Source organism: Acanthochromis polyacanthus, chromosome 13 (assembly GCF_021347895.1).
Source record: "Acanthochromis polyacanthus isolate Apoly-LR-REF ecotype Palm Island chromosome 13, KAUST_Apoly_ChrSc, whole genome shotgun sequence".
NCBI lineage: Eukaryota > Metazoa > Chordata > Actinopteri > Pomacentridae > Acanthochromis > Acanthochromis polyacanthus.
This window is the reverse complement of record NC_067125.1, coordinates 9,941,444-9,967,794: the sequence shown is the minus strand read 5'-3', so window position 1 is coordinate 9,967,794 and position 26,351 is coordinate 9,941,444. Positions and strand designations below refer to the sequence as shown.

The window sequence follows — 26,351 nt, the reverse complement described above, 5'->3', positions numbered from 1 at the left end:
TGATTGGTGTATAATGTTAAAATATACCGGTGGCAGCATGACAATGTTGTTCATTTTAGCCGAGGTTTTTGGGGGTGTGGAAATAAAGCACCAGATTACATCACTTTTACTACTTTATTCACAGACATATTTCATTTGCAGACAAAATATACAGATCAAAGTTGGTTTTGTTTTGCTAACATTGTATAATATGCTCCCTTTCTGTTGTGTTGACTTTAGTCCAGTGTCTGACTCTGGACTAAGGCTTTAAACATTGTTTTACAAAACATTCTAAGAGTGCTGTTTCTCCTCTTTTAGATAAAGACATGCAAGGGAAAACAAAGATTACTGTAAATGACTCAGAAATGCAGGAGGGAGAAAAAAAGCACAAGAATAGAGAAATGACAAATGAGAGCATCAAAAATAAACATGGGTCTTCACGTGTTTCATTGATGGAATAGTATTTTTTTTTAAAAAAACATGAATGCAGTCTAATGCCCAGTTCAGCCTTATCTAACTTCTACTGTGTTGTAATGCTTGTTAACAAGATGAAAGGCAGAAAGAGGAGCAAGGAAGCAACAGGCAGGCAAGAGGTTAAAGATGCAAGCAAGCAACTAGTCGTCAGCAGTTACATGTTTACATTACAGAGAACATGAGAAAAACTAATTAATTAAACCCATGAACAATGTTTGCTCAGGAAAGCAAGACTTCACGCTTTGCACAGATGATTGTTAGCAGAACTAAGAGCCTCCAGGGCAGCAGGAAAAAAACAAAATACAGTCACCTTGACAACACATGGAGACAGCTGTCTCCCTCAACAACAGTAACCGTCATACAAATCCCCAGAGACGATGAGGAGAGGTGTTGAAATTATTATTCATTATTGGCTATGGATTCTGCTACATGGAAAATCCTGTGATAGAACCAGCAGCTTAGTATTGCATCATATTTGAAGGTAAATATTACCAATGGGAAATAAAAAAACCCAAAACAGACAGGTAGTGAAATAACAAAAAAATACTTCCTTTACCAAAGGACATCAAACCAAAAATCACAAGTACAGTGCAACTCAGACATGATCAGATCCACAGGACGGTGCTACAGTGGCTGGAGATGTGCCTTTGTTTGGGTGGGATGACAGATGATGGTCGTGTTTACGCTTCTTCGCAGATAGTCGTCTCCACCACAAACGTATTCTCAAAGTGGCGGATGTGGTGGCAGTCCTTCGCCTCACGCTTGTTGATGCCTGTCAGGAAAACAGGGTGAGACAGAGAGTGAAGACGGCAGCGTGGCTTTGTTGGGTGCGTGCTGAACATCGGATCTCATCATTGTTTGAACAATAAAGCTCCTCCTATCTCCGAGACTACAACACAGACAGTGCAGCCATATATCAGCTCTCCAACCTGTTTCCATTGACCCCTCCATAAACCCCAACTTACGCCTGCGGGTGACACGGCGGTTCAAGCGGTATGTGTCCTTCCCGTTGCACAGCTGGTAGATGAAAGGCCCCAGCTGACGCATGTTGTGCACTTTGCCAGTCACCACCATCTCTTCATGGATGATGTAGGTCTGAGGCAAGTATGTTCCCTTCTGTGAGGTGGAGACACAACAACAACAAACTCATTGGAACATGTTTGCTACAGAAACACTACCAGTCCGAAAACAGACTGCAGTGGCCCCTCATCTATCTACGTTCCAGATCCCCTTTCGATAGATGAAAATCCGCAAAGTAGTGACCATACTTATCTTATTATATTTATATATATTTGAAGGCTTTTTAAACCCTCCCCACACAACACCACAGAGCAACACTATGCGCAGCGATCAGACGTCTATGTGAAATAGACAATGAACGCTGCTACACACGGAAGACAGAGGAGACTGATGCGATGGTCGCTGAGCCAATCAGAGCCCAGCGCTGTATGCTACGAGTTTTATTTCAATTAAATATTATTTTAATTATTATCCCATATCTTTTTTTTTAAGATTGTTTTAAATTTTATAGCATGCTTATTTACCACAAAAATAATTAAAATAATGCAGGTATTGCAGAGCCGGTTTATGACTGAACTGTGGTACTGCAATGCACCATGGGAGTTCAGTGTGTTGAGGGTTTAAATGTCATTATTGTGGTTTATGCTAGTGTTACAGTGTTATTAGTGTTTGTGTTTTGTAGTGTTTTTGTGGTCTAGTCAGCCTAGTTCGTTTGGTTCAGTGTTATGTTGTCAGGACTGTGAGTGGGAAGTGTGTTTGATGAATTCCTGCCACATTTTCAAAAGTATTGTTCTTTGTGTGTCAAAATAAAAGCATCTATTAGATGAAGAGTGCATAAAAGACAGATTGCCTCTCTCCAGCATTTTTTTAACGAAGCTTGAGACAACAATAAATATATGAAAATAACTATATATCGCATAATCCTACAGTACAGTGAAAAATCTGCAATACCAAATACAATCTTAAAATCTGTGATACTGTGAGACCACGAAAAGTGAACACACATTTACCAACTGTTTAAATGTAAACATGAGGTCACACAAATGTAAAAGTTTGCTGCAAAATAAATTCTTCAGTTGGATTGTGTGATTAGAGGATTTGTTCTGGAGGGGTAAATCTGCATTTTTTTAATGTTGGCTTCGACTTTGGTGAGATCTGACAAAGGAATATACCTCACTGACCAGCAGCAAACTTTCCTGACAGTGCTGACCTTTGTGGGAATCAGCCTGAAGTACAGAGTAACTGTTGACCATTAGCTTCTACTTCATGGCCTCTGTTTAAAGAGGAAACTGCTCCACAACACAGATAAACTTACTTTGGTTTGGGTGATTAAACGATAGTGAGATATAACTCTAAAAGAACCATTCATCAATAGCTATAGGAAAATTGTTTGACATAATGTTCTACAGTGTCACTTAAATGCATCAGATGCAAAGGGCCGTGAAAGCCCATCATGAAAACACAGTCTGTTGAACAAATCCCGAGGGTGCTTCCTCCCTGGCTCATTAACATCCTCCACCCTCTATTTATTTCCCTGTGGCGTCCCTGCAGGTCTCCTGAGGTGTTCCACTCCACGGCTGCCTGGGCCTCTCCTCACCCCCGTCAGCACCCACGGACCTCCCCCTGGTGGAGGCTGTGGCCTGCAGGCACTGGTGGCTGCTCTTAGGAGATCTCGGTCTAAAAACATCCATGGCTTAGTGCCTCCACCACCTCCACGTAAGAGTCTCACTCCTGGTTGTCTCCTCCATTTTATTTTTAAGAGTCTTTTTTTTTTTCTCCATGTGTGTAAATAAGCTAAAGCGGGTACTTTCAAATTAAGATGGCTATATTTAAAATTAACCAATTTTCTCCAGGCCTTTAATTTAAAAAAGTCATAAAAAAAACAATAATTATCAATATGAGCTGAATTTAATTTTTTTTATCATGACAAATTTTCTGGTTATATCGCCCTGGACTAAATTGATCACAGTTAGTTCTCGTGCCTCGGTACATAGCCACATGTTTTAAATAAACTGGGTGATTTTATGGTCCCTTTAGCAATTGAGGAACAGTCAGCTAGCTAGCTAACTAACTTATTCCTGATAACAGATTTTACACAATTCATTAAATTAAAATTTGTAAATCTCAGAAAAAAATAAACAAAACAGAAAGAAGCTTGGAGAGCAGCTGTGACTGACTAGCATCTACCATTAGCTCTAGCATCTTCCAGACTTCCTAGCAAAGTAGCTGTTAGCTCACTTGCTTCTGTAGTTTACCAATTAGCAAGTAGCACCTCCATCTCAATACCTTTTACTCAAACTAATTTGCAAGCAATAGAAATGTTTTCTGTGCTTCTTTTGTTGTGGCAGAGATTTTAAAACTAAGACTCAGTTGTTTTTTTCTGTTAACTACCTACACCAGTAGTCAAAGGTCTGGACACACATTCTCATTCATTTGAATGAGAATGAAATTTTTGACTGGTAGTGTACATTGGTAAAACCAAGTGTAAACGTCCTGACCAGTACACAGCATTTGTTACCAGCAAAGGTTTAAAGTAGACAGTGCTTGAGAAGGACTCCTGAATCAACACTGTTCGTATGCCGTTGTGTTACCTTGACGTTGATTAGAAGCTCCCAGAGGTTGCGTGGAGGCATCACAATGGTGGTGTTGAGCTCAATAACGTAGCACTTGTCCAGAGCAATATCATGGTACGCTGTTAGTCCCTGGAAAATACAGCAGTTTGTTAGTGTCCAGTTTAAAATAAATGTTTCTTTTTTATGTTAATGGTTTATTTCTTGTCATCTGTTAGGATTAATTGAGAGTAATTTGAACCATGCTGGTTGCAGGGCTCGTCACTGCCATTCAGATTGTGAATTTATAAATGTTACTGAATATGGTGATCTGCACCATCATTCGGTCAAAATTTCAATTCATGTACTGCTTGGATTTGTTAAAAAAAAAACACCTAAAATGCTAATGGAAAGCCTGGCACTGTTCTCATTAGCAAATGTCAGCATCAAACACCTTTAATAAACAATGCCAACCGGAGATGCAATAAGGGAAGGAATCGCCACTAAATGAATCCTGAATAGAAATTGAATCTGTCAAAGATGGCGGCTGTATGACACATGTCCCGCCCCTTCCCCCAATGAACCAGTCCTCTGCTCTGTAACAGCTGAACCAGTAAAAACCATCCAGTTGTGTTGTTGCACTGACAGTGGTGAAATTGTGCACCTACCTAGTAGTCATGTATTCTGTTAGGTAAAGTGCTTTTTACCCTTATTTTGGAGCAAAGTCACCAGATTTTAAGTACTTTTTAAATCAGATTTGACTGGTGGTTAGGGGTGCAGTGCCTTTTGTGTAAGTAGCAGAGCACACCTCTGATGCATGTGCAGAGTTATGTTGCGACTCATTTCTAAGGTTATATAACCACTCTTTCAGTGGTGGCACATTTACATACAATAGTCAACTAAAACAGACTACACGATCAAATGTTTTAGGAATTGTTCATCATCATGCTGCAGTTCATTTATCTACCAAAGAAACCAGCATAACACTCCCATCTAAAGGATTATGTCTACACTGTCTCAGTATCTTGTTATAAGTTAAATGCCTATTAAATGTCTTAATTAAGCCATTTTTGCAAATAAACGTGTCGCAGCCTGACTTTAGGCCACAGCACTGACGGCAATAATAGTGATGAAAGAGGTATACATGCATAAATAAAGACTTCATATGAGTTTGCAATTACTTCACTGTATTATTATTGCCTTGAGTTATGGCTGGATCTCCTAGTGCCTAAAACATTTATATGAATTTCAATAAAATTATGAGAATTGTGAATAATCTATGTCCCCTCTTGGAGAAAGAAAGTGTTGTTCTGGTGCAGTCCGGCAGAACTACAGCTACTGTATGGTAGTGATTCTATACATACTGTATTTATGTTCAGTGACCAGAGAAATTCAAATTATGGCTGTCTTCCCATTCAATTAGATAGGAGCCTGATATTGTTAGCGAATGGGCCAATCCCAAGATAACTGCAAAGTGGCAAACATTTAAAGATTTAACTTTGTGTACTGCATATTGCAGTGATCATCAACTGGCGGCCCGCGGGCCGAATCCGGCCCGCCGAACCGTCCAATCCGGCCCACGACTGGATTCCAAAATTGTGAGGATCAAAGAGAAAATATCATGTGGTCCACACTATTAAAGCAGTCAGTCCAGTCATTATTAAAGGATCCGTTTTCCACATCAACTTTTCGTTTCGTGGCCTTAGAGAGTGCCATTTTACCCGTGTTAAGAGGCCTTTTCCTGTCACTTCTGCGGTGTTTCTTTTTCAAGTGCTCTGTGAATAAAGTTGACTTGAGATGAGGCAAAATATCTCTATCACTCCTAGTGGTTGACTGTGGTACAGCTGATAGGAGCACTGACTCATAAAGGCTAAAGATGCCTTCAGTTTTGTAATGAAATGGAAAAAATATAAAAAATAAACATCAAATAATAATGTTATGCCAAAATTCGATTTCTATTTAATTTTTGTTTGAGGGTCCGGCCCCCAAAGTGACTGTCCGGTAAAATTCTGGCCCTCTGGCAAATATAGTTGGTGACCCCTGGCATATTGTATTCAAATTGTATACATGTTAGGAAAATTAATGCATTTTATGATGAAATGCTCTTAACCGTGTAGTGTATAACTCATACGAAGCTGTGCTCAGTAATTTTCCATGAAGCGCTGCAAAGAGGAAAAAGACCTAACTGGCAGCAAACTAGAGAAAACACATACAAAGATGTGTAACTCATGCTTATGTGCCTGCATAAAAGCTGTTTCTCGCCTTTGTAAGTCACTTTTTCAGACTGTTCTCTGTTCCTATTGACGCCTTGCTGCATGTAAAACTTTGCTTTGACTTGAGCGATGACTGAGTGTTAACTTGGAGAAGTCAGGATTCCACTGAAGAATTTTCCTGACAATAAAGCATGCATGTGTGCATTTGCGCTCACTCTGTGGAAGTCATGGATTATATCAGCAGGGTCGCTGCCTCCAAAGTGAGGCACGGGCACAGTGATCTTCTCGTAGTTGTCAGCCAAGTAGATGCCGACATTTTCCTCCAGCTCCTGACGCCCACGCAGCGGGGCATACACAGGGTCTTCATAAAGCATACAGCAGTGGAACAGGTTGTCCTCTGGGATCTGCGCCCAAAAGATCAACACATGAGCTCGGAAGCAAGTCAGTAGTTAAAATATCCTTGGCACAGAGCAGCAATTTAAATGAAAAAGACACAGTTTAATTCATGAATTACACCATCTGAATGAAACATCAGCATGGCACACATGAGGCTCACTGTACAGTAAAATGAGGCCTTACATGAGGTATAAAGTAGTAGCGGTAGACGTAGATGGAGGCCAAGACCAGACCAGCCATGAAGACCACTAGGCCGAAGGTCAGGCAGCACAGCCCATTGAGTGGAGACTTCTTGGGCCGCAGTGGCAGGACCAGTTCCTCCTCATCCTGGAGAACAAACACACATATTCATACTTAAAGGTCACAGAAAAGCATATCTAGGAAGCTTCAATCCAGCGTACTCCTCTTCACAGTGACGGGCAGCAGTAAATGATCTGAACTAACCAACCGCTAAAGTAGAAGCTGACATAAAAAGCAAACGGTGCATTTAGAGCAGGACTTAGCAGCACCGAGGCAGACCAGAGGAAGGGATGCCGGAGAGCCTGGTAACGAAAACTGGACTGAGATGGTGAGTAATCTTCCCAGACGCCTCCAGTCTCACAACCCATCTGCTGGTGCCACGCGCCCAACCTGTGCTGGCAGGGTGGCACTACACTCAGACAGTCGCCGCTCAGTGTGTGTTTCCATTTCCCACAACAATGACTAACAGAGCAGTGTGTGAGCGCTGTACTGGAGCTGTGCTGCTCCACTGACTGAGGCAGGTGAAATTATCTTGTGCAAAGCCGGCTCTGTAGACAAACAATAAACGCTTTCTATTCTTAGCTGGAGCTGTGAAGGAAAAAATAATCACTGTGTGCAGAGGAAATGGCTCTTGGAGGAAACTTCAAAGAGATTCTGTGTGAACAATCATTTTAAAAGAGAGATGACACAAAACGCTTGAAAGCAGAACCTTTGTTTCACCGCGTCTGCTGCATCCCGAGTGCCAGTATCAGGACAGTGTGTTTTGCCACTGAGGCAGGATTTCAGGTTTCATGCTGTTCTTTGTGGAAGCGTTTGGAGACAGAGGGTGCATGAGGACGAGGAGATGACAGAGGATGCGCGAACACTCTTCTGAGAGTTCTTTGTGTTCTTCCATCCCACTGAGAGCGACATCGAGGCTCTTTTGCACCAGCTGGGAGCGTGACACACCATGAGGCCTGTCTGTCTCCTGTTCACCACATTTGGATGAACACATCTCAAAGTCACACAGATCTGTACTTCTGCAATATTCACTTCATATGAATGCCTGATGTCCCGTGTCTTCATTTTACAGTACCGTTCGTCATCAGCCATGTATCTTTGATAAGCTGGGATGCTGCCACAGCAAAGTTCAGGACTCCACTGCTGCTGACAAATAATCTTTCATGCACTGTCAGCCCCAGCAACCCATCTGCCATTTTGTCAGCCAAAGCTCTGCATTTCGTGCATTCTGCCTTTTTTTTAAGCTGTGGAGGTTGTTCATTTAAACCTGGACTGAAGGGAAAATCGCCAGAGGCCACATCACCAATAACACCAGATTCAATGCAAAGCCCTTCAACTGTGTCTCTCTTTATTTAGATGATGCACAATGCATTCCTGAACAAAGAGCATGCATTTCCACGTCCTAACAACTTGCATCCAGACGCACTGACGCAGAGGAAACCATCACAGCAATGACATGTTTTGTTTCCAACCAAATGGCGACAGCTGGTGTCAGAAATGCGCTGCAGGTGCAGACTGTCCTGCACTCAGCATCACAATACACAAGGATCATTTTCACACAGCAATGACAAGCAATGACGGATATGATGTTAGAAGGAGAAATAGACGCACCAGCGGGTGAGGGATGAGGATTTCGGTCTTGTCGCCATCATTTTCCTTTTCTACTTTCTGTCCCGCGACAGACTGGAAGCTGATCTTGACCATGGCTGGACGCTGATCAGTCCGCTGCAGGTGCTTCTCTCTCCGGCTGTGTGAACAACAGTTACCACCTTCTTCAATCAAATCCCCTCAGCTGCTCGACGGGCCGCCTTCTTTCTGTTCTCACCGCTGGGCTGCTTCTGTTTTTGTCTCTACCCACCGGATGTATGCTGTTTTTTTTTTTAATCGCCCTTAAAGGACCAGTCCGCTGTTTTGTTTCTGTGTCAGGTGTTGTGCTGAAAACTGATTGTGCTTCATGCTAAAGCTGTTTTGAGCATTTTTCTATAACTATAGGCTAGAGCTGCTTTTTTTTTCTGAATTAAACAGTCATAATGTTCAAATACACGATTACTCTGCCAAGGAACGTGGCGGAGTAATGTGACAATCGACTTATGTCCGTCTGTCTGTCTGTTAGTAACATTATTCAAAAATGGACGAACAGATTTGAATGAAATTTTCAGGAAAGATCAGAAATGACACAAGGACCAAGTGATTAGATTTTGGCAGTGATGCGGCTTATAGTCTGGATCCACAGATTTGTTAAAGATTTCTGTATCATTGCGGGCTGGCCGCACAGTGTCACTGTGACAAGTGAACACTACATCAGCTGCCTGCTGATGATCACATGATTACTATCCTTCAATAGTTCAACTGCTGTGGACTTATCGGGACTTATCCATCAGAAATAATACAAGGAGCAATTAATTAAATTGTGGGGGTGTTTCTGAGTCCCATCAATTTCCGCCACCCACTACATATTTAGGTCACGCGATTCGGTATCCGTACAAAACGTACACATGTATAACACACACCTGTGCTCAGTGCAAAGTAATTTTGTTTGTGGGTACATTTATATTAAATGGCCACATTCTATGTTGCCGTGATTCATGATCATCAATAACTAACAAACAAAAAAGCACTCAGAATTCAGAACTCAGTGCAGTACTCTGCCAAGGCTGATCAGTTGTATCATTTCCAACGGCTGAAATCTTGAAAAAATTTGTAATTCCACTTGTGTTTTAACTACACTGAACCACTCAGGCTTATTAATATTATTATGATTGTTGTTTTAGGAGACATCTTTCATTTTGTTCTTGTTTTTGTAATTGCCCGCCCAGGACCTCAGGGGACTGTCTTTCTTTTATCTGAGGCAGACGGCCTGGGGTCAAGGGGTATTTAGTTGATGGTATGATCTGGTTCAGGTGTTGTGGATGGAAACAGGCAGAGGCAGACAATTTTCGACTGTGCTCGACTTTCTTTATGTTTTACTATTTTGTTTATGACTAAAAGCTGGCTACTGACCAAGTTTGAGTTACGGGTGAAGAGCGATAATAAAAAACTGGGATTATTTGACTTGTATGAAGAATCAGTTTGTTTATTTTTTTGTTGAGTGCACATCAAAACTCGTGCATCAACAACCAGTAGTGCTAAGTACAGGACATAGCCACTACAAGTATTATTATTATTAGATTATTCATCTCCTTGCTAATTTTTGTGATGAAATGAATGCATTTTCTCAAGTTTGAGTTATTAGCCCAACAAGAGAAAGAATGACAACAATACACAATTCAAGAAACTTCATTTCATGGATATTTTATTCATGGATTCCAATAAAATGTCATGTTCAAAATTATTCATAGTCCAATTTTTTCTTTAATAATCAATACCATAGCCTTTGTTTTTTTAATGACTCCATCTAGACGATTCTTGTATGTGTTCACAAGCTTCCTGCACGTCTCCTGTGGAAAATTGGCCCACTCTGCCTTAGCGAAAGCCTCAAGCTGGTTTAGGTGGGTCAGTTTCCTATTTATCACTCTGGTCTTCAAGTCTTGCTACAGGTTCTTGATGGGATTCAGGTCAGGACTTTGACTTGGCCATGCTGGAATGTTGACATCATTGTCCTTGAACCATTTCTTCACTACCTTGGTGGAGTGTTTCTGATCATTGTCCTGCTGGTGCTTCCAGTTGTGGCCAAGCTGGAGTTTCTTAGCAGATTCCTTCACATTTTTCATCAAGGATCCTGATGTTATCCTCCTTTCTCATGATTCCTTGGAACTTGACGAGGTTCCCTGTTCCACTGGAAGAGAAACATCCCCATAGCATTGTGCTTTCACCTCCATGCTTGACTGTGGGCAGTGTTCTTCAGCTTGTATACTTTTTTTCCTCCAGACATATTCAGCATCCATATGGCCAAAAATCTCCAACTTTGTTGCATCAGACCACAGGATAGTTGACCATAAGCTGAGGTCTTGCTTCAGACGACCTCTAGCAAAGGCCTGGCAAACCTCCAAGTTTCTTCATGAGCAGTGGGGTCTTCCAAGGCCTACGTCCATGGAGACCTCCTCTGTGCAAGACTCACTCGATGGTGGACCGTGACACATTCGTCCCTGCCTGGTAAAGCATTTCTATTAAGGCACTGGTTGTGGTCCGGGAGTTGTTGTTGACTTCTCGGCAGACTTTTCTGGAAAGTTTGGGGGACACCTTATACTCCCTACCACGCCCGATGAGGTTTTTAACAATGTTGAACCTCTTTGCTTGTTGATTATGCTCTGGACGATTGCCAAAAGGACATCATACTGCTTTGAAATGGCCTTGGAACCCTTTCCTTCACTGTGGACATGCACAAGACTTTGATGTAGGTCCTCACTGAGCTCCTTCTTCTTGGCCATGATGACCACAAATTGAGAATGACTAGAGTGCTTTTCCTCCATTTGTACTCTTCTGGAAAGATGCTAATTTTTAATCATTAACATCTGGTCAACAAAAAGGGTATTCCTTTGAAACATCTTGAAATAACTATAGGACACATTTGGGCCATTTTTGTTGAGATATAATTCTGAACAGGAGCAAAAAAAATAAAAAATCACTTTTGGCCATATCTGTTTTTATGCAAATGAAGTTTTGCTAACTCATATGTGGATTTGTGCATAGCAATAAGTAGACAAAAGATATACAGGAAGTATCAACATAATAGCTTTTGCAAATTAAAAATCTATTTAGTTATTTTCCGTGAGGTATGAATAACATTGAGGATTGTATAGGTTCAACTTACCATACCAAGCTGATGTGAGCTGACATTGAAACACTTTTGAGAGATTAGATGTCACTTTGATGCAAAGGAAGAAAAAGACAAAAGCTTTATTTTATTCCAAATGTATTTTTTTTCTTTATTTCGATTGTAGGGCCCAGGCCTTTGACACTTCTGAAAGCACCCACACGCTCTATGCTGAAACTGGAGTCAGAGTCAGTGTGCAGCCGTATCACCAAGAGTTCAATTTGATATTTCAATGTTGTTAAATACTTGGAAAAAAGAAACAATTCCAGTACAACATCTTAAGTGCAGCATCATGCACAGCCAGTGGAGCAACATGCTTGTTCAATGCGCATGGAGGAACTGTGGGCTCTATTGAGTAGCGCTGTTGTCTGCACTCGAATGGCTTCTGATCTAGCCGTCTAAATGGAGCAACTTTCATTTACTGCAAATGAGGAAAATCTGTGGTCTCATCAATTCTGTTCAGCACCATGAGGACAATCCAGCATGCCCAAAGTACTCTGCTACCCACAATGCTTTACACTCATCATTGTACTGGAATTATAAAACCCCCTGAAGAGAAAGGCTTAAAAAAAAAAAAAACAACAACACAGAGGACAAGAAGGGAAGTAAGAGTGATATAAAGATGTGCCAAGTTGTTATAATGAGGTCACCCCTGAAGCACACTCACTGTGGGGCCACACAGCACTATGAGCCAAATGGTGAGAACGGGGGGGCAAAAACACGCCAAAGAAGGATTGGGGAAATCCTCAGCGCCCTCAAGTCCAGTTAGGTGATGCCGACAGCCCAGCATCTCACAAAGTGCACAAACACACAGGCTTTAATGTTTCAGTTAATGCTCTGCCATTCCCTTCCCTCCCTTTCTGCCCTGCTCACACCCCGGCACATTTTCAGCAGTCTGAGATACTCAAAATGTAGATGGAGAATAAAAAGAGGATTAACAGATCCAGAGCTAATACCATGACATTCCTCCGCTGTACAAATTGTTAATATCCTATAGGTTAGCTAAATGTGAGCTGGCCCTTTAAGTTATGTACAAAGAAACCCACCAGCAACCATTTCAGCAGTAAGATGAAACGCAAAAACAATGTCACTTAACCAGTTGTTTTTCATGGTTTAGAAAGTAATTTGATTACAATTAACCAAAAACGTGATGTTTAAGGTAATATATATATAATATATATCCATATGTCAAGGTTAAACAAAAATCTACAAAGCAAAAAAACAAAACAAAAAAAAAAGGCATATGTACATGTTCACCCTGTCCCAGAAAACAATAAAAACACCCAATTCTCGGGCTTTACCAAATTCATACCTTGCATCCCTCCCTCCTCTCTTCGTGTGCTTCAAGTGCAGTGTCGTAACAAAGCACACAGGAGGTAAATGGTTCTGTTTGATGGCGTCTGAGAGCTTGTCCCGGTCAAATGAACCACCGTTTGCTTTGCTGGATGAAGGCATAGATGCTAACTGTAGCGGTTGCTGTGATGCACATGAATTCCCGAGTCGGCGGCACTGAACGCGGGTGCCAAACTGGGCAGGCCTTCACAGAGCCGACGCCGGGTACAGCCGTGGATCTGTCACATTTCAAGGCATGCAACAAACACACCAATGTTCAACTTGCTCGTACCATTTCCATCACAAGGTTTTAGCTGACATTCTCGCAGCACGTGTGTGTGCATGTTTGTTTTTTATGTAATACGTGTGTGTAAACGTGTCGACTTTTGTTGCTCGGTGTGTGTGTGTGTGTGTGTGTGTGTGTGTGTGTGTGTGTGTGTGTGTGTGTGTGTGTGTGTGTGTGTGTGTGTGTGTGTGTGTGTGTGTGTGTGTGTGTGTGTGTCTTTTTCAATCAGGAAGTCTGCCTCTCTTTAAATGCACGGACATTTTCTGTCGCTATGTGTGATGGACTGTTGTCAATATAATATACCTTAAATGTCTCAATGTGCAAGAAAGCAGCAGCAACTATTATTTTCTCTTATTTGTTTTGAAGGAAAAAGACTGAAAAAGAAAAAAAAAATCAAATGTTCTGAGGAGCAGAGGAGCTGGTGACTTCCAGATGAGCTGAAATGGGCATGTTTGTTTTTCATTTGTTTCCTCATTTTTGTTCAGAAACCAGAACAGCAGCTGCTGATGGGTCCGTTAAGCAGACGTTGTCCAGATATGGTCCTGGTGGCTCCTCCCTGCACCTCTGCACCTGTTCTCAGGCCTCCTGGGGTGCAGGCCTCTTGAGGTCTCTGATCTGCTTGACCAGGTAAGTCTTTTCGTCGTTGAACTGTTCGTCCTCTGTTCTGTCGTTCTGGAACTTGCTGAGAAACTCGATGAGTTTGGTCTGGTTCTTCAGCAGGATGTCCAGGATGGGCTGTGTCTTGTTGGGGTTGGCCACAAACACCTGGTAGTGGAGGAAGAGGACAAAAGAGAAGAATTTATATGAGCAGATATTGTGTCATAGGTTTGATTGTTGTCACATCTTTGATAAAACTGTAAGAATGTGGATCCACGAGGCTTTGGTTTTTTATGGTTTGACAGTAGTTGAAGCAATGTCTTTGTTCTGTCACTTGGTTTCTTTTAGTGGCACTACAGCAGTTAAGAAGTGTTGAAATGATTCAACTTTTCAAATACATGCTAGCCATTGGATGGAAGGATGGGGTTTGCTAGATCTTTTTTTCAAAAAAAACCCCAAAACAGTCTATCTTTAAGCAGAACTCCTTCTGTGTTCTCCAGTTTGTGAGCAGTGAGGGCAGTGGACATGTTAAGTGTCTGCATGACTTGGTTATAGCAAAATTGTCCATATCTGGACCACATCTGTCGGTTCTCCTGCAGTTGACCCACAAAGTTATCAGGGAAGGCAATCACAGCTTCAGTTTGTGTTGCAACTGACAATCACACAGGTATGATAGCAGATGGCAGAGCTCAAATTTGACAGCTTCTGGAAGCTTCATTTTAAGAAGCCCTTGTTTAACGGCATCAGCTTCTATTCCGTTGACCTCTTTGCATCTTTTCATTTCTCGCTGCATTGCTGTTGCGTACAATCAAAGATGTACTTAAAATGTATGAATCTTGTTTCCTCTAATCACATTAACAGCAGAATTAAACCATTTTAATTGTGATTCAAGGACAAATTACCAGACTAACATGACACTGACAGTGAGAGAAGCTGTGCTAATTAACTATCAAACCTTGGACATTCTGCCCTGCAGGGCCGTAGCTTCCACTGCTCTATGACATTCATTAATTCTGTCCTCACTCAATTTATTCACTTGCTGCGAGGAAAAACAGTCTTTGTTCCTCCATATGAGGCTGAGCTGCAGCTGCAGAAGATAAAGTAAAAACACAGTGAAAATAACTAATTCTATTTTATCATTTGGTGAGTCTGCTAAATACATTGTTGATGTTTTGCATGCACTGTGCACTCAGCTTTACCGAAAGATGTCTTACACTTTTGAGAAATCACAGAACATAGTACAATACAAAGGTGGTGAGCCCTTCTGCTTCTCCAGGAAAAACTCCCAGTTGTAAATTTAACAGCCTGGGCGACAGATAAGTATTCAAAAAAATACAAGTGCAGAGTACCCTTTCACTAAACGCTGCAGCCATTTAGCTGAGACTGGAATGCTTAAAGAGAGCCACCTTTTTCATCATTGCTGATGTCAATGAGAGGCTATCTAACTAGTCAACGGTGAAAGATTTAATGAGGGATTCAGTGGCTGCATAATAAACTTGGGTGTTTTACCAATTGTAAAACCAGATTGTAAATGGAACCAGCTATCAGTGGCCACAACTTTGAATCATCAAAATGGAAAAGGGTGGAAATTTAATGAGTGAAGTCACAATTTGAAACTACAGAACCATTAACTAAACATTATATTTGTATCTTAGAAAAATGTAGCTGCATTTATCAGTTCTGAAACATGGAAATAAAAAAGTAGATTTCACATTTATTATTGCTACATAAATGTAATCGTATTTGATTTCAGCAACTCCACTGTAATTCATAGATGAAACTTCATTTTGTCTAGGATGCATTTTTATTGTTACCAATCCAGGAGGGGGTGCTCTCAGCCTGTGTGGACAGTTTTCTCTTTCACACACACAGATACAGACACACAAAGATTTAGCTCTTACTTACAATGGAGAGAATCAAATACTCAATGAGGAAACTCACTTCACTAGAGTCAATACTGACAATATTTGTGGTAACAAATGCAAAAAGTATTTTACATGTAGGAGCCAAAATACTATTATTCCAGTGAAAGCTCATCACATACAGGTGAAGACATGGACAATTTGACTGCTTTAGCTTGTAGCTGTTCTCTCGTTGTTGCGTATGCTAGCAGCCTAGAGCCCTTACATGGAGATAAAGAAATTATAAAAATATGGGTCAATGAACAATAGTAACTATTAACCAGCCGAACGTTTAGCATTGGGTAGGCTCTTAAAATCAATCTGAAAAGGTCAGAGCATTTTCTTTTCTGAGCTGTTGTTCAGAACATTTAGGAGCAGCAGGAGGGATTTAGTGATTTAGGTTCTGCAGGCAGTCTCTGTCTTGGTCTATTTTCACCCTTTCTCTGACTGAATGTTTGTGCTGGCAGTGATAGAAGTGTTCAAAACTTTTTTTCTCAAGTAAAACTATTAATACTGTCAAAGGAAAAGCACTGTGTTCCATTTTAACTAACATGAAGAGCAAAGGAGAATTAAAGCAATGGTTATTCTGTTCTTAAATTGTGTCTCTTAAAAAACAATAAAAAAAAAAAAAACCATTAAGACTGCTGCCAAAATATTGCTTCAATAAGCAGCATCAGTCTCCAATACAAGCTGTAGTACTGTTAAAGTCTTAGGTAGGTAAAGTTATGTTCATGTCAGGACCTCATCGTCCATCCTTAAAACCCTTAATATTTACTAAAAACACCTGCCCCAAGGCTGCTCAATCCTATCATTTCCAATGGTTGAAATCTTTCAAAAAAAATTGTGGATTCAGACTATAAGCTGCATCGCTGCCAAAATCTAATGACTTGTTTCTTGTGTCATTTCTGACCTTCCCTGAAAATTTCATCCAAATCCGTTATTCTGTTTTGGAGTAATGTTGTGAACAGACTGACAGACAGACAGACAAACCAATGCCGATCATCATAACTCTGCCGAGGCGCTGCCTCCTTAGCGGAGCAAATATGCTTCAGTTTTACCTTAAAAACGTGGAAAGCCTCAAACTGGATGTTGCGACTCTTGTCCCGTAGCAGATTCATCATTAGCTTGAGATTCTCTGGTTTGCTGATGTATTTCGTCATTATGGTGAAATTGTGCCGGTCAAGCAGCAACTCCCCAATAACTGCATTTCGGAGTGAGAAAGAGAAATAAATATTAATAAATAAGATCCAACATAAATTTTATTTTGAATAACATGCTTTGAGTTGACGAACTGTCACAACTACACGCCAAACTTCACTTGAAGGGTAGCAGCTTGTGTTTCTAAAAATGTAAATGTGACCACAACAAAACCAACACTACATGAATTCAAATATGGCTTAAAAATTTAACCCTAAACCTTACTGGAGGATATAAAGAGGATAATGTTCTTTGAAATATCCACCATTCAGTGCAAAATAAGCAGTGGGAGGAGCATTTGTTTACACCTGGAGCCCAAAATGTGGCTTCACAGCTTTAAACTGCTTAATATTCAGACTCAAAATTATACACTAGAATAACCAAAATCATACCACAAGTGAAGAAAACAATAAAGGGCCTTTAGAAGACATGTAAGGTACTTCTGCAGTCCCACCACTAGATGGCAGTCATGACACAGTGATCAGGATGGAGTGATTCCTGGTAACCCAACACTCTTGACTAGAAGTCATCTTTAAATAGCTTTCTGAATAGAGTTGCAACACTAAATGTGACCTGTTTACTTGGCTGACCCGGGGTCCTTACCTTCAGGGACTGCCTTTTAGTCACGTAGTTTTCCGAGTGGAGTAACTTCTCGTATTCACTAAAGAACTACAGCGAAAGAGAGAGCGGTTGTGAGAGAGAAAAGACAGAGAAAACAGAAGTAGTCGGGGGGGGGCAAGAACGAAAGAAAGTCTAAATGTGTGAAACAGTGATTTGCACAATTGCATCTGTGTCTTGTATCAAAACACGGTGACAGGAAAATGAGACATTTTCTTCTCACACACTGACAGCTCTGTTGTGTTCTCAGCCTGCAAATGATGTCCCCAATTGGTGATTTGATGTTGTTACCAAAGAAACTGCCAACATGCTAAACAGCCAGACTGACAGTTTCAATTTGCATGTAACTGGTCAAAAGAAGAAGTGAAGTTCATCCGAGGATGGAAGTTTCAGTAACCTAAAACATGTTGAATACCAATACAAGGCCTAAGCTTTTAACAGCTAGTACATCATGTAAATACAGCGATACCGAGAAAGCACACTGGATTCTTTGTTGTATTGTTTTCACTCCACTGATTAATATTTTCACAGCTGGAAGAAATGGCTGAATAACAATGCCAGCACATCTGAGCTCATTATTTCTTTTCGCTTCATAATGTATTGAAGCTTTTCTACTACACTGAATCCATCTCTCATTAGATGCTGGGCTTTAGCTCAACATGGACGTACCTTGTCATAATGTTGCTCCAGAAACTCTGCGCTCAGTAGCTTGTGTCTTGTGAGGAGGTCCTGGAAACAGACAAAGCTGACTGTGAGCACTTAATTCAGACATAATAGTTACGACCTGGCCTGGTCCTGATCGTCTCCTTTTTTGGAGAAAATCAGGGCAGGCAGAAATAATCCTTAGAAAGGCATTTCAATTTTTGTAAAATAAATGAATAACCACTCTGAGCCTAAAATTAGACAGGAAGAATGTCTTTGGTTGCAGTGTGAGTTGTGATAGAGATTTGAAAGACACAAAAAGACCGGCAGTTACTTGCAGCAAAGTAATCCTTTTGTTGGATGAAATAAAAAATAAATCTTGCCTTTTAATAGATAGACTGAAAAGTGATCACCAGTTGTTATTAAGAAGTGGTGTAAAAGTTTGCCTGAGAAGCACATTTACTGTAGTCTGTAAAATAGGAAAGGGCCAGCACTTAATATTATTATTTCCTTCTATCTTGGCGGCAAACCACTTAACAAATTTCCATGGGGAGCGACTTGTGGTTAGTGGATCAGCTGCTGTACCACCTGAGCCACAGCAGCTCCAAAATACTGGTTCATATCTGACAGAAGCCTGAACAATGAGCACAAAACTGGTAGTAGTTTAGATGCTGACATGAACAGTTACTGAACGGAATCACTATAATACGACCTGAGGCGTTGTTGTTGTGCAACTTTGATGTTGTGTTTTAAAAAGGAGAGGCAGCTCACTGATAGCTGAAGTGGTGTGTTGACGTCGCTAATTCAAAGTAGGTTGTTGCCAGAGGTACGGACCCGTACCCGTAGCCTGTGGCCTACGGATACGGCACTTTCCATTTGCCAATCAGATACGCGAGATCTGGTGACTCCCGGCAGACGCTAACGGTACGGACCCGTAGCATCGGTACTACAGGTACGGACCCTAAACCTGACCCTAACACTAACCCTAACCTTTGCTTACCTTTCAACAGTTTGCAGTGGTTAGCAGCTTCTTGACTCGCGAGAGTCGCGTACGGGTCCGTATCTGTCTGGCAAATGGAAAGTGCCGTATCCGTAGTCCACAGGCTACGGGTACGGGTCCGGATCTGTAGACACTACCTTCAAAGTATGACTTTTCATCTATCTTTTGCTTCATAACAGCCAGTGTTAGCTCCAAATTCACAGTCTCCCAGTTTGTTTGTGCTTGGTTATAACAGCAATATTAGCCACATGAAAATGCTGCCAGTGCACCAAATTTTCTGTCAGAGCTGTTTGGGTCGTTAAAGTGTTTGAAATTACACAACACAAACATGCAATCAGCAAGCAGCAGCTAGTAGGAAATGGAGAGATGCTTGAGTGAGATGTCATCTAACTGTATCTGTGTTCATCAGCTACAGTATGTGATTTAGCTGCTTTAAAAACACACACTTGGGGATTTGTCTGTAAAGGAATCACTGGCATAAAAATGTACGAAGTTACAGATGTACCTCTCTTTACTGAGAACGAAACTTGCCCGGCTCCCCTGCAAAATAAACTTCAACTTCAAAACAACTTAGCGACTTACTTTAAAAGTGGCAAATGCGTCGGAGGCAATGTCGAATGTGGACATCTCCACGTATCTGAAGAAGTCATAGAACTGTTCTGAGCACAGTGTGATTTTGGCCAGCGGTTCATGTCTGATGCACTCCCTCAGCATGATACCGCAGTTTAGAGCAATCTCTGGAGACTCATACCTGCAGGACACAGCAACATAAAGGAAAGGATTAATCATTTTATAGATGCATACTACACACACACAGTGTTTAAATGGCCTTTGGCTATGGACGGTTTCCTGAAACTAGAGGTAAGTTAGCTGACAAAACGTCCAGTTTGTTCACTATGATAATGAAAGTTAACCGATTTATCATTTAATAACTACAGCATTTCTGTATATTTTCACACCATCATGTGGAAATGACAATGATTCATTAAAAATGTTATTGTCTTTGCGTATCTCATGATGCTTCCATTAGTTCTGCCATCTCAAAAGATATGTGGACAACATTTTCTATCATCTACACATACATGCTGCATATGATGTGCTGCAGTCCAGCCTTCAATTAGCTGCAGTGTAGTTAGAATACAAACAAACCACAGATCAAATGTTATTGTTTGCAAAAGGCGATCCACCAAAGATTCAGCAGTGGATACTAAAGAGTTTAATGAAGAAAATGAGGAGTAGTGATTGAGCTGGGTGAAGGCTAATGGTGTTTACAACAGAGAAGAAAGATAAAACCAGCTGTACTCTGCACAACAAGGGAAGTCCCCATCGGTCCAATCACTATGGAGTGTTCTATGCATGAAGTGTAAGTTCCCCCAAAACACTGCTTTAAAAAAATCATCACTTTGGATTTACGGAACAAGCACAAAGGACCAAAAAAAACACCAGTCGTGTAACGTTGTGTCATAGCCAAGATGTGCCAATCCACCGAGTAAATGTGACAAAGTTTCTGCTAGTTTGAGTCACTAAAATGCTGTAAAATTAAACAGTAATGTATTGTAATTCGACACCCCTTGTGTGCAATGACAGCGGCCCAAGTAATGCATTTAGTTATTCAGGAAACAAGTGATGAAAATGGAGTTGTTAAGCATGACACTGGTACAAATCCGTGAATCCTCCCCTCTAAACAACCAAGCAGCCTAGTCACCGCTGGCTGTATCAGTTTAGCATTCCCATTTCCTTTAAACTGAAACATAAACCCATGTGTTTATATTCTGGATTGGATTGCTTCAACTATTTCTGTTCTTCTCTTATAGGCTACAGTCTAAAAACAGCTGCTCTCGTTTTCCTTTACGTAAGGAAGTCAGTGAGACAGTTGCTGAGTGTTTTCTAAAACATGAACTCTTTACAGTAATCGTCATAAATGATCTAATAATCATGAGGAGTAGGATTATTCAGTGAGTGCGTCTCCTTACCCTTTAAGCAACATGAAGAGGATATTCTGCTGAGTGCAAAGGTACTCTACTGTGGGTGTCCGAGTGCCAATCTGACGCCTCAGGATGTTGTTGAAGATCTGAGCCACATCTTTTTTACCCTGGAGGCAACAGACAAATAATACACAAAGGCTCCATGAAGCAGCATTGCATGTACACATACACAAAATGGTTTAACACAATCCCAGCAGATCAGGGTGGAAAGCCAAGAAGCAGCTCTTAACATCAGCTGTAGTGCTCTTTAAATGTGGCATAAACTCATGACAGATATGTAAAAGCCAACTAAAGAATCTCTTCAGGAAAATACTGCATTTTCTATTTTTATGCTGTGGCAATTAAACTTGCTTCTCATTTTTGGTGTTTCAGCTTAAGGAGAGAAAAGACAGATGCTCTCTCAAGGTTCAACCACATGGAAACAAAACAGCTGCAAAAATAAAAAAAACCAAGGCATCATATACCGACAACAATCGTGCATACTTCAAACGTGCACTGAAATATCTAACATATTGAATCACATTGGCAGCTTGCATTCTTGTGATTTACACTTCTTAAACAGTTTTATATGTTGATCACGGAGGAAGGATAAGCGAGGGTAAAAGAGGAAGAGCGAGATCACACAATAAAATGAGTCATGCTGTGATAGGGTGAGTCAGGGAAGCCTGCAGCAGCGGTTACCACACAGCACCGGTCTGACATACTGCAGGGAAACATGCGTTTGCTCACATATCGACACAGGCACGTCTGTCACGAACAGTCAACCGTCCTCACCACCTGAGAGTATGTCTTTGAAGCACATACAGTTCCTTCACACTCTACTGCTCATTTTTTTTCTCCTTTACTCTCATTCACCTACTATTTGTCTACTCCACTTCAAAAGGCAAAGTCTCACCTCAAAGTCGATGAGCTGCAGGTCTGCTATCAGGGTGCTCAGTAAGCCGCTGTTGTAGAGCTCCTGCGCGAGCTGGGCCACTGCCTCTGTCTGGGGCTCCTTTTCATTCGTCCCATATAGGATCTCCTTCATGGCCACCAGGCTCTTTGACACTTCCTCTGTGGCCTGCATACAAGAATATACACGTAAACAAAAACATATAAATACCACAAAGCACAAATCACAGCATTTCGAGCCTCAGAAAGCGTCTTCATCTTTTCCCTCATCATAGTGTAACTACTGAAGTGATGTGAAAGCAGAGAGCAAGCCCAGTTTCACTGTACCTTCTCTGCCTTTTTATCAGAGATATCGTGCTTCTCAAGCACCGACATGCTGTCCTTAAGGTTTTTGACGATGTCCGCCGGCGACTTGTGGGACTTGCCAAAGGGGAAAGGCATGGTGGAGAGTTACCACGAGCAACCAGGCAGCGGACTGTCCACCTGAGAAATTAAAGGAAAAGCAAGTCCATCTTTGACACTCAAATGGTGTAATCATGTAGAGCAAAGCTGGTCTGAAGACAGGTGCACTCCGAGTGTCCTAATGAAAAGCACCATTAGCTCCTCCTGTAAAACAATCTACAGCAGCAGGGCAGGGAGTCCTGATGCCAAACTGTGTGTTAAGCCCTAATGGAGCACACACTGCTGGCATTGAACACTGATAAAGCTACAACAGACACACGGAAAATCACAACTGTAGCTGTGGAAAGATGATGTTTTTTTTTAATAATATGTGAAAGTCATATCTAGATCTGACCTTTAAAGCTTGATATAGCAGTGGAACCACCTGGTCATTGTCAGCAAATGATTAACCCCGTACTGTTTACTATGACATCACCTCAGACCTTTGTATGACCCACTCCCTGTACAGTGACTAACACATCCAAGTCACATTGTGTTATATATTCCATCAGGTGACATTTTTAGGATAGCAGACACACCTTTTGAGTATCCTCTCTACACAAAAACTTCAGACCTCTAAGATGAACTGAACCCCACCACAAAGACCCCTAGCAAGGCCACGGGTGATCCAACTGACAGATGTGACGACCATATCTCACTGCTGGTTAGCTTAACGTGGACCCTTATCTACACAACTCCCTGATCCACCCAGCATCCTTACCTACACTGGAGGGCAAAAGCCAAAGTTTTCTGAACCCAAAGGGAAGTAAGCTAGAGCTCAAGACAGCAAAAAAACACATCAGCAAAACTAAATCCACGTCTCATAATCAATTTAGTTACATGTTTATTGAGAATGCTGCACTTTAAGATGTCTCTCTGGTCTGTTTCAGGTGGATATAAACTTCACACAGAACATCAACACGACTCTGTAGTGACTTGCAGATACACATCAAGCTCTAAGAGGCACCGGTGTAGAGTATGACACCAACCTGTTGTCCTGCTGGGATCCTCTAAACTCTGCACACAAACCCTGGAGCAGTCACACACCTCCTCTTATGTCTTGGCAGCGAGTCCACATTTAGAAAGCAATGCCGGGGCCAGGAATATAAACCAAGCAGCAGAGGAGAAGTGGGAGGTGCAGTCCACCATTCAGATATGATGTGTCATGTGTGAGTGAGCTGAAATATAAAACGGGCTTTCACTGGCGACCCAAGCACACAAGTTTGCCTCCGTATATCTTCATTAATCTAGACACACCTCAACTTCGCCAGGTGGCTAAATCCGTCTTTCGCACGGGCTAATGCTCGTTAATGGAGCCAGCAGGCAGCAGAACCGCCTCTGTACTCCTGACCCGCTTCAGTATCAGTGACGCAAATAGGAAAGCAACACATATGGCAGATTCAGGAGCAGCAGGTCACCACTGACCCTCTGTGACTCCGCTACTAATCAGGTATGGTGAGCTGGGGTGCTGCTAGGCCAGCCAACACCAGTGGTGCTGTGGGCCTGGATACTGCACCGTGTCGACTCTCTCGGGGGAAATCAGCCGGAAGAGACTGCACATTTCCACGACTACAATACCTATGGTGCCTGAAGTACTCTAACCAGCCAGAAAACAAACACAACAGTGTCAGAGAGCAGCTCAAACGTCCCCCCACCCTTCAGTCCAGACAGCAGCAGATGCTCTGCTAGCAACCACTACTAACAGCTAGCTGCTGCTAATCCACACATCTCACTAACTTCTTTACACGAGTCGCAAAGCTATGTCTGCTAACTTTAACATGACTGTCTTAAGCTAATGTTGAGATCAAGCTGACTTAAAACACAAGTCACAAACCCAGGGCCCAGTCCGATGACCACCATCACCCTGACAGTGAGCACCGCCCATCTGTGTTATCCATGCCTGTTTTGTGATGGTGTGAAGCTGCCAACTTTGCGCAATGCTACCAAAATGGACACTTAGCGAGAAAAACGACTCTAACATATGCTAGGTAGTGTAACCCAGAGCAGCAGTGATGTGTAATTCGGCTATTTTTATTCTTTACTCGACAGCTAACTCCATCAGTTTGTAAGCTAACGTGGCCTATTATGTTTCAATCACTGTCCACCAAACAACACGGCTACTGCTGCTGGTGAAAGTGTGTGCTGTCGATACACCAGAGGCCTCGGCAGGCCTAGTGCTTACAATCCGTTTCTATCTGTTCAAGCTTAATTTAAAACAGCAAAGTGTTTGGCGAGTAAATTTGCGATAACCAGTTACTTAACGTAATATTGGGGAGGTTGGTTAGCTAACTTAGGCTAACGTTAGCCAGGCCTGGCAGCGCTCCTCACCCATGCCTGGCTTTAGCACTCATCAGCAGCAGGCTAGTCCAGCTACAACGAGTCTGCTCGCAGAGCTGTCCAGCAAGCTGTGCCTGCAAATATTATTTCAGAGCAAAATTTATAAATAAAACATTATACCTTCCAAACGGTGTTGTGTCTAGTTTCTTCCGATTTGTCAAGACAGCAAAAGGCAATTCAGGTGCTCCTTGGAACAAAACCTGCTTTGTTTTCCTCGCTCGTTGCCTCCCCTTGTTTGTACTGTTGTTAATTGTGCGGCCCCTGTTTCCTCCTGGTTCTTTCTCTGAGCCCGACTGGTAGCGTTAGCAGCGGAGCGACTGTCACTGCAGCGGCGTCTACCGCCTCCTCTGGCCGCCTGATGTCACGGTAACAGCGGCGGCCGCTTTCCGAGAGGACGGTAGGTAGCCACAAGAGGGCGGCCTCTGCCCACGGACAGACGTGGACCTTCACAATGTACCCGTACTATACTATACTATACTATACTATACTATACTATACTATACTATACTATACTACAATGGCCATAGTATAATACCATACTATGCTACAATATCATGTCAATTATATTCTTAACTATATTATTATTATTAACTATATTATACTATACTACAGTATCATTACTATACTTTAATATGCTATTCAATACTATTCTATAGTATTGTATAATGATCATACTACATCATACCATAGTACAATATCATGTCAATGATATCCTTTACTATATTAAATTATACTACAATATCAATAGTATACGATATGATACTATATGATACTATACTATACTGTTGGAGAAATGACCATTCTACACAATACTGTACTACAATATCATGCCAATGATATCCTTAATTATATTATATTATACTATACTACTGTCGCAATACTATACAATGCTATACTATACTATACTATACTAACAATATTATGCCTCAGTTTATCATTTACACATCACAACTTACAGATCACAGAGTGTCTACAAAGGCACAAAACATTCCGTCACAGGTATGTGGAGCTGAACAAGATTGTACTTTACTTTATTTTATTGTACTTTTCTTGCTTTGATCAAAAGAACTTGTCAAGATCTAGAATTTCGACTTACATTTATTTACACATCTATGAGGTAATCCTGAGCACCACACCATACAAACTAAAGTGGGAACTATTAAGAAAGATGTCCCCCTGCCTTAGAAATATGTAAAATATATGTAAGAAAAATACATAAAATTAGTTTCAGTGCAGTGGACAAATTTAAAATAGTAGTTACTTTTATTGAAAAATTGCAGTTAATTTCATCTCTGAAATTTTTACATTTTGCAATGCAGCGGGCTGGATTGGACCTTTTGGCGGGCCAGTTGTGGCCCACAGGCCTTATGTTTGATACACCTACTATAGACTGATTGAATTATCTTATCGGAGAATAGGAGGCTCAACATCTCAGCATCCTTCTTCAAATAAGCAACACAATTAGGCACTTATTGGAAAAGTGACCAAGTACCTGATCTA

The 26,351-nt window shown here is 41.4% G+C and overlaps 2 protein-coding genes across 2 annotated transcripts; both read right to left on the bottom strand.

The window, feature by feature from the left end:
* Positions 1 to 100: 100 nt before the first annotated feature.
* itm2ca (integral membrane protein 2Ca) lies at positions 101 to 8,743 on the bottom strand. The gene is made up of 6 exons (XM_022218056.2): positions 8,483 to 8,743; positions 6,815 to 6,958; positions 6,451 to 6,639; positions 4,065 to 4,175; positions 1,419 to 1,569; positions 101 to 1,225 (listed from the first exon to the last, which is right to left on the bottom strand). The coding sequence occupies exons 1-6, from the start codon at positions 8,573 to 8,575 to the stop codon at positions 1,134 to 1,136; spliced, it is 780 nt and encodes a 259-aa protein (XP_022073748.1). The 5' UTR covers positions 8,576 to 8,743; the 3' UTR covers positions 101 to 1,133.
* A 2,963-nt stretch (positions 8,744 to 11,706) lies between these two features.
* Positions 11,707 to 25,218, bottom strand: cab39 (calcium binding protein 39). The gene is made up of 9 exons (XM_051957667.1): positions 24,972 to 25,218; positions 22,401 to 22,556; positions 22,078 to 22,242; positions 21,171 to 21,289; positions 19,780 to 19,948; positions 18,225 to 18,284; positions 17,528 to 17,606; positions 16,799 to 16,941; positions 11,707 to 14,007 (listed from the first exon to the last, which is right to left on the bottom strand). Exons 2-9 carry the CDS (start codon positions 22,512 to 22,514, stop codon positions 13,819 to 13,821), a joined length of 1,038 nt encoding a protein of 345 aa, XP_051813627.1. The 5' UTR covers positions 22,515 to 22,556; positions 24,972 to 25,218; the 3' UTR covers positions 11,707 to 13,818.
* Between the last annotated feature and the right edge of the window lie 1,133 nt (positions 25,219 to 26,351).

What these genes read in the sequence shown, in the direction of transcription:
- itm2ca (XM_022218056.2), bottom strand. Translation starts at nt 8,575, where the DNA reads ATGGTCAAGATCAGCTTCCAGTCTGTCGCGGGACAGAAAGTAGAAAAG. An exon ending in TAATCCATGACTTCCACAGA is followed by an intron (nt 4,176 to 6,450) that starts GTGAGCGCAAAT and finishes TGTATTTTCCAG; the next exon opens with GGACTAACAGCGTACCATGA. An exon ending in AGCTTCTAATCAACGTCAAG is followed by an intron (nt 1,570 to 4,064) that starts GTAACACAACGG and finishes TCCACCTCACAG; the next exon opens with AAGGGAACATACTTGCCTCA.
- cab39 (XM_051957667.1), bottom strand. Translation starts at nt 22,514, where the DNA reads ATGCCTTTCCCCTTTGGCAAGTCCCACAAGTCGCCGGCGGACATCGTC. An exon ending in CTGATAAAAAGGCAGAGAAG is followed by an intron (nt 22,243 to 22,400) that starts GTACAGTGAAAC and finishes TCTTGTATGCAG; the next exon opens with GCCACAGAGGAAGTGTCAAA. An exon ending in CCTGAAGGTAAGGACCCCGG is followed by an intron (nt 16,942 to 17,527) that starts GTCAGCCAAGTA and finishes TCCGAAATGCAG; the next exon opens with TTATTGGGGAGTTGCTGCTT.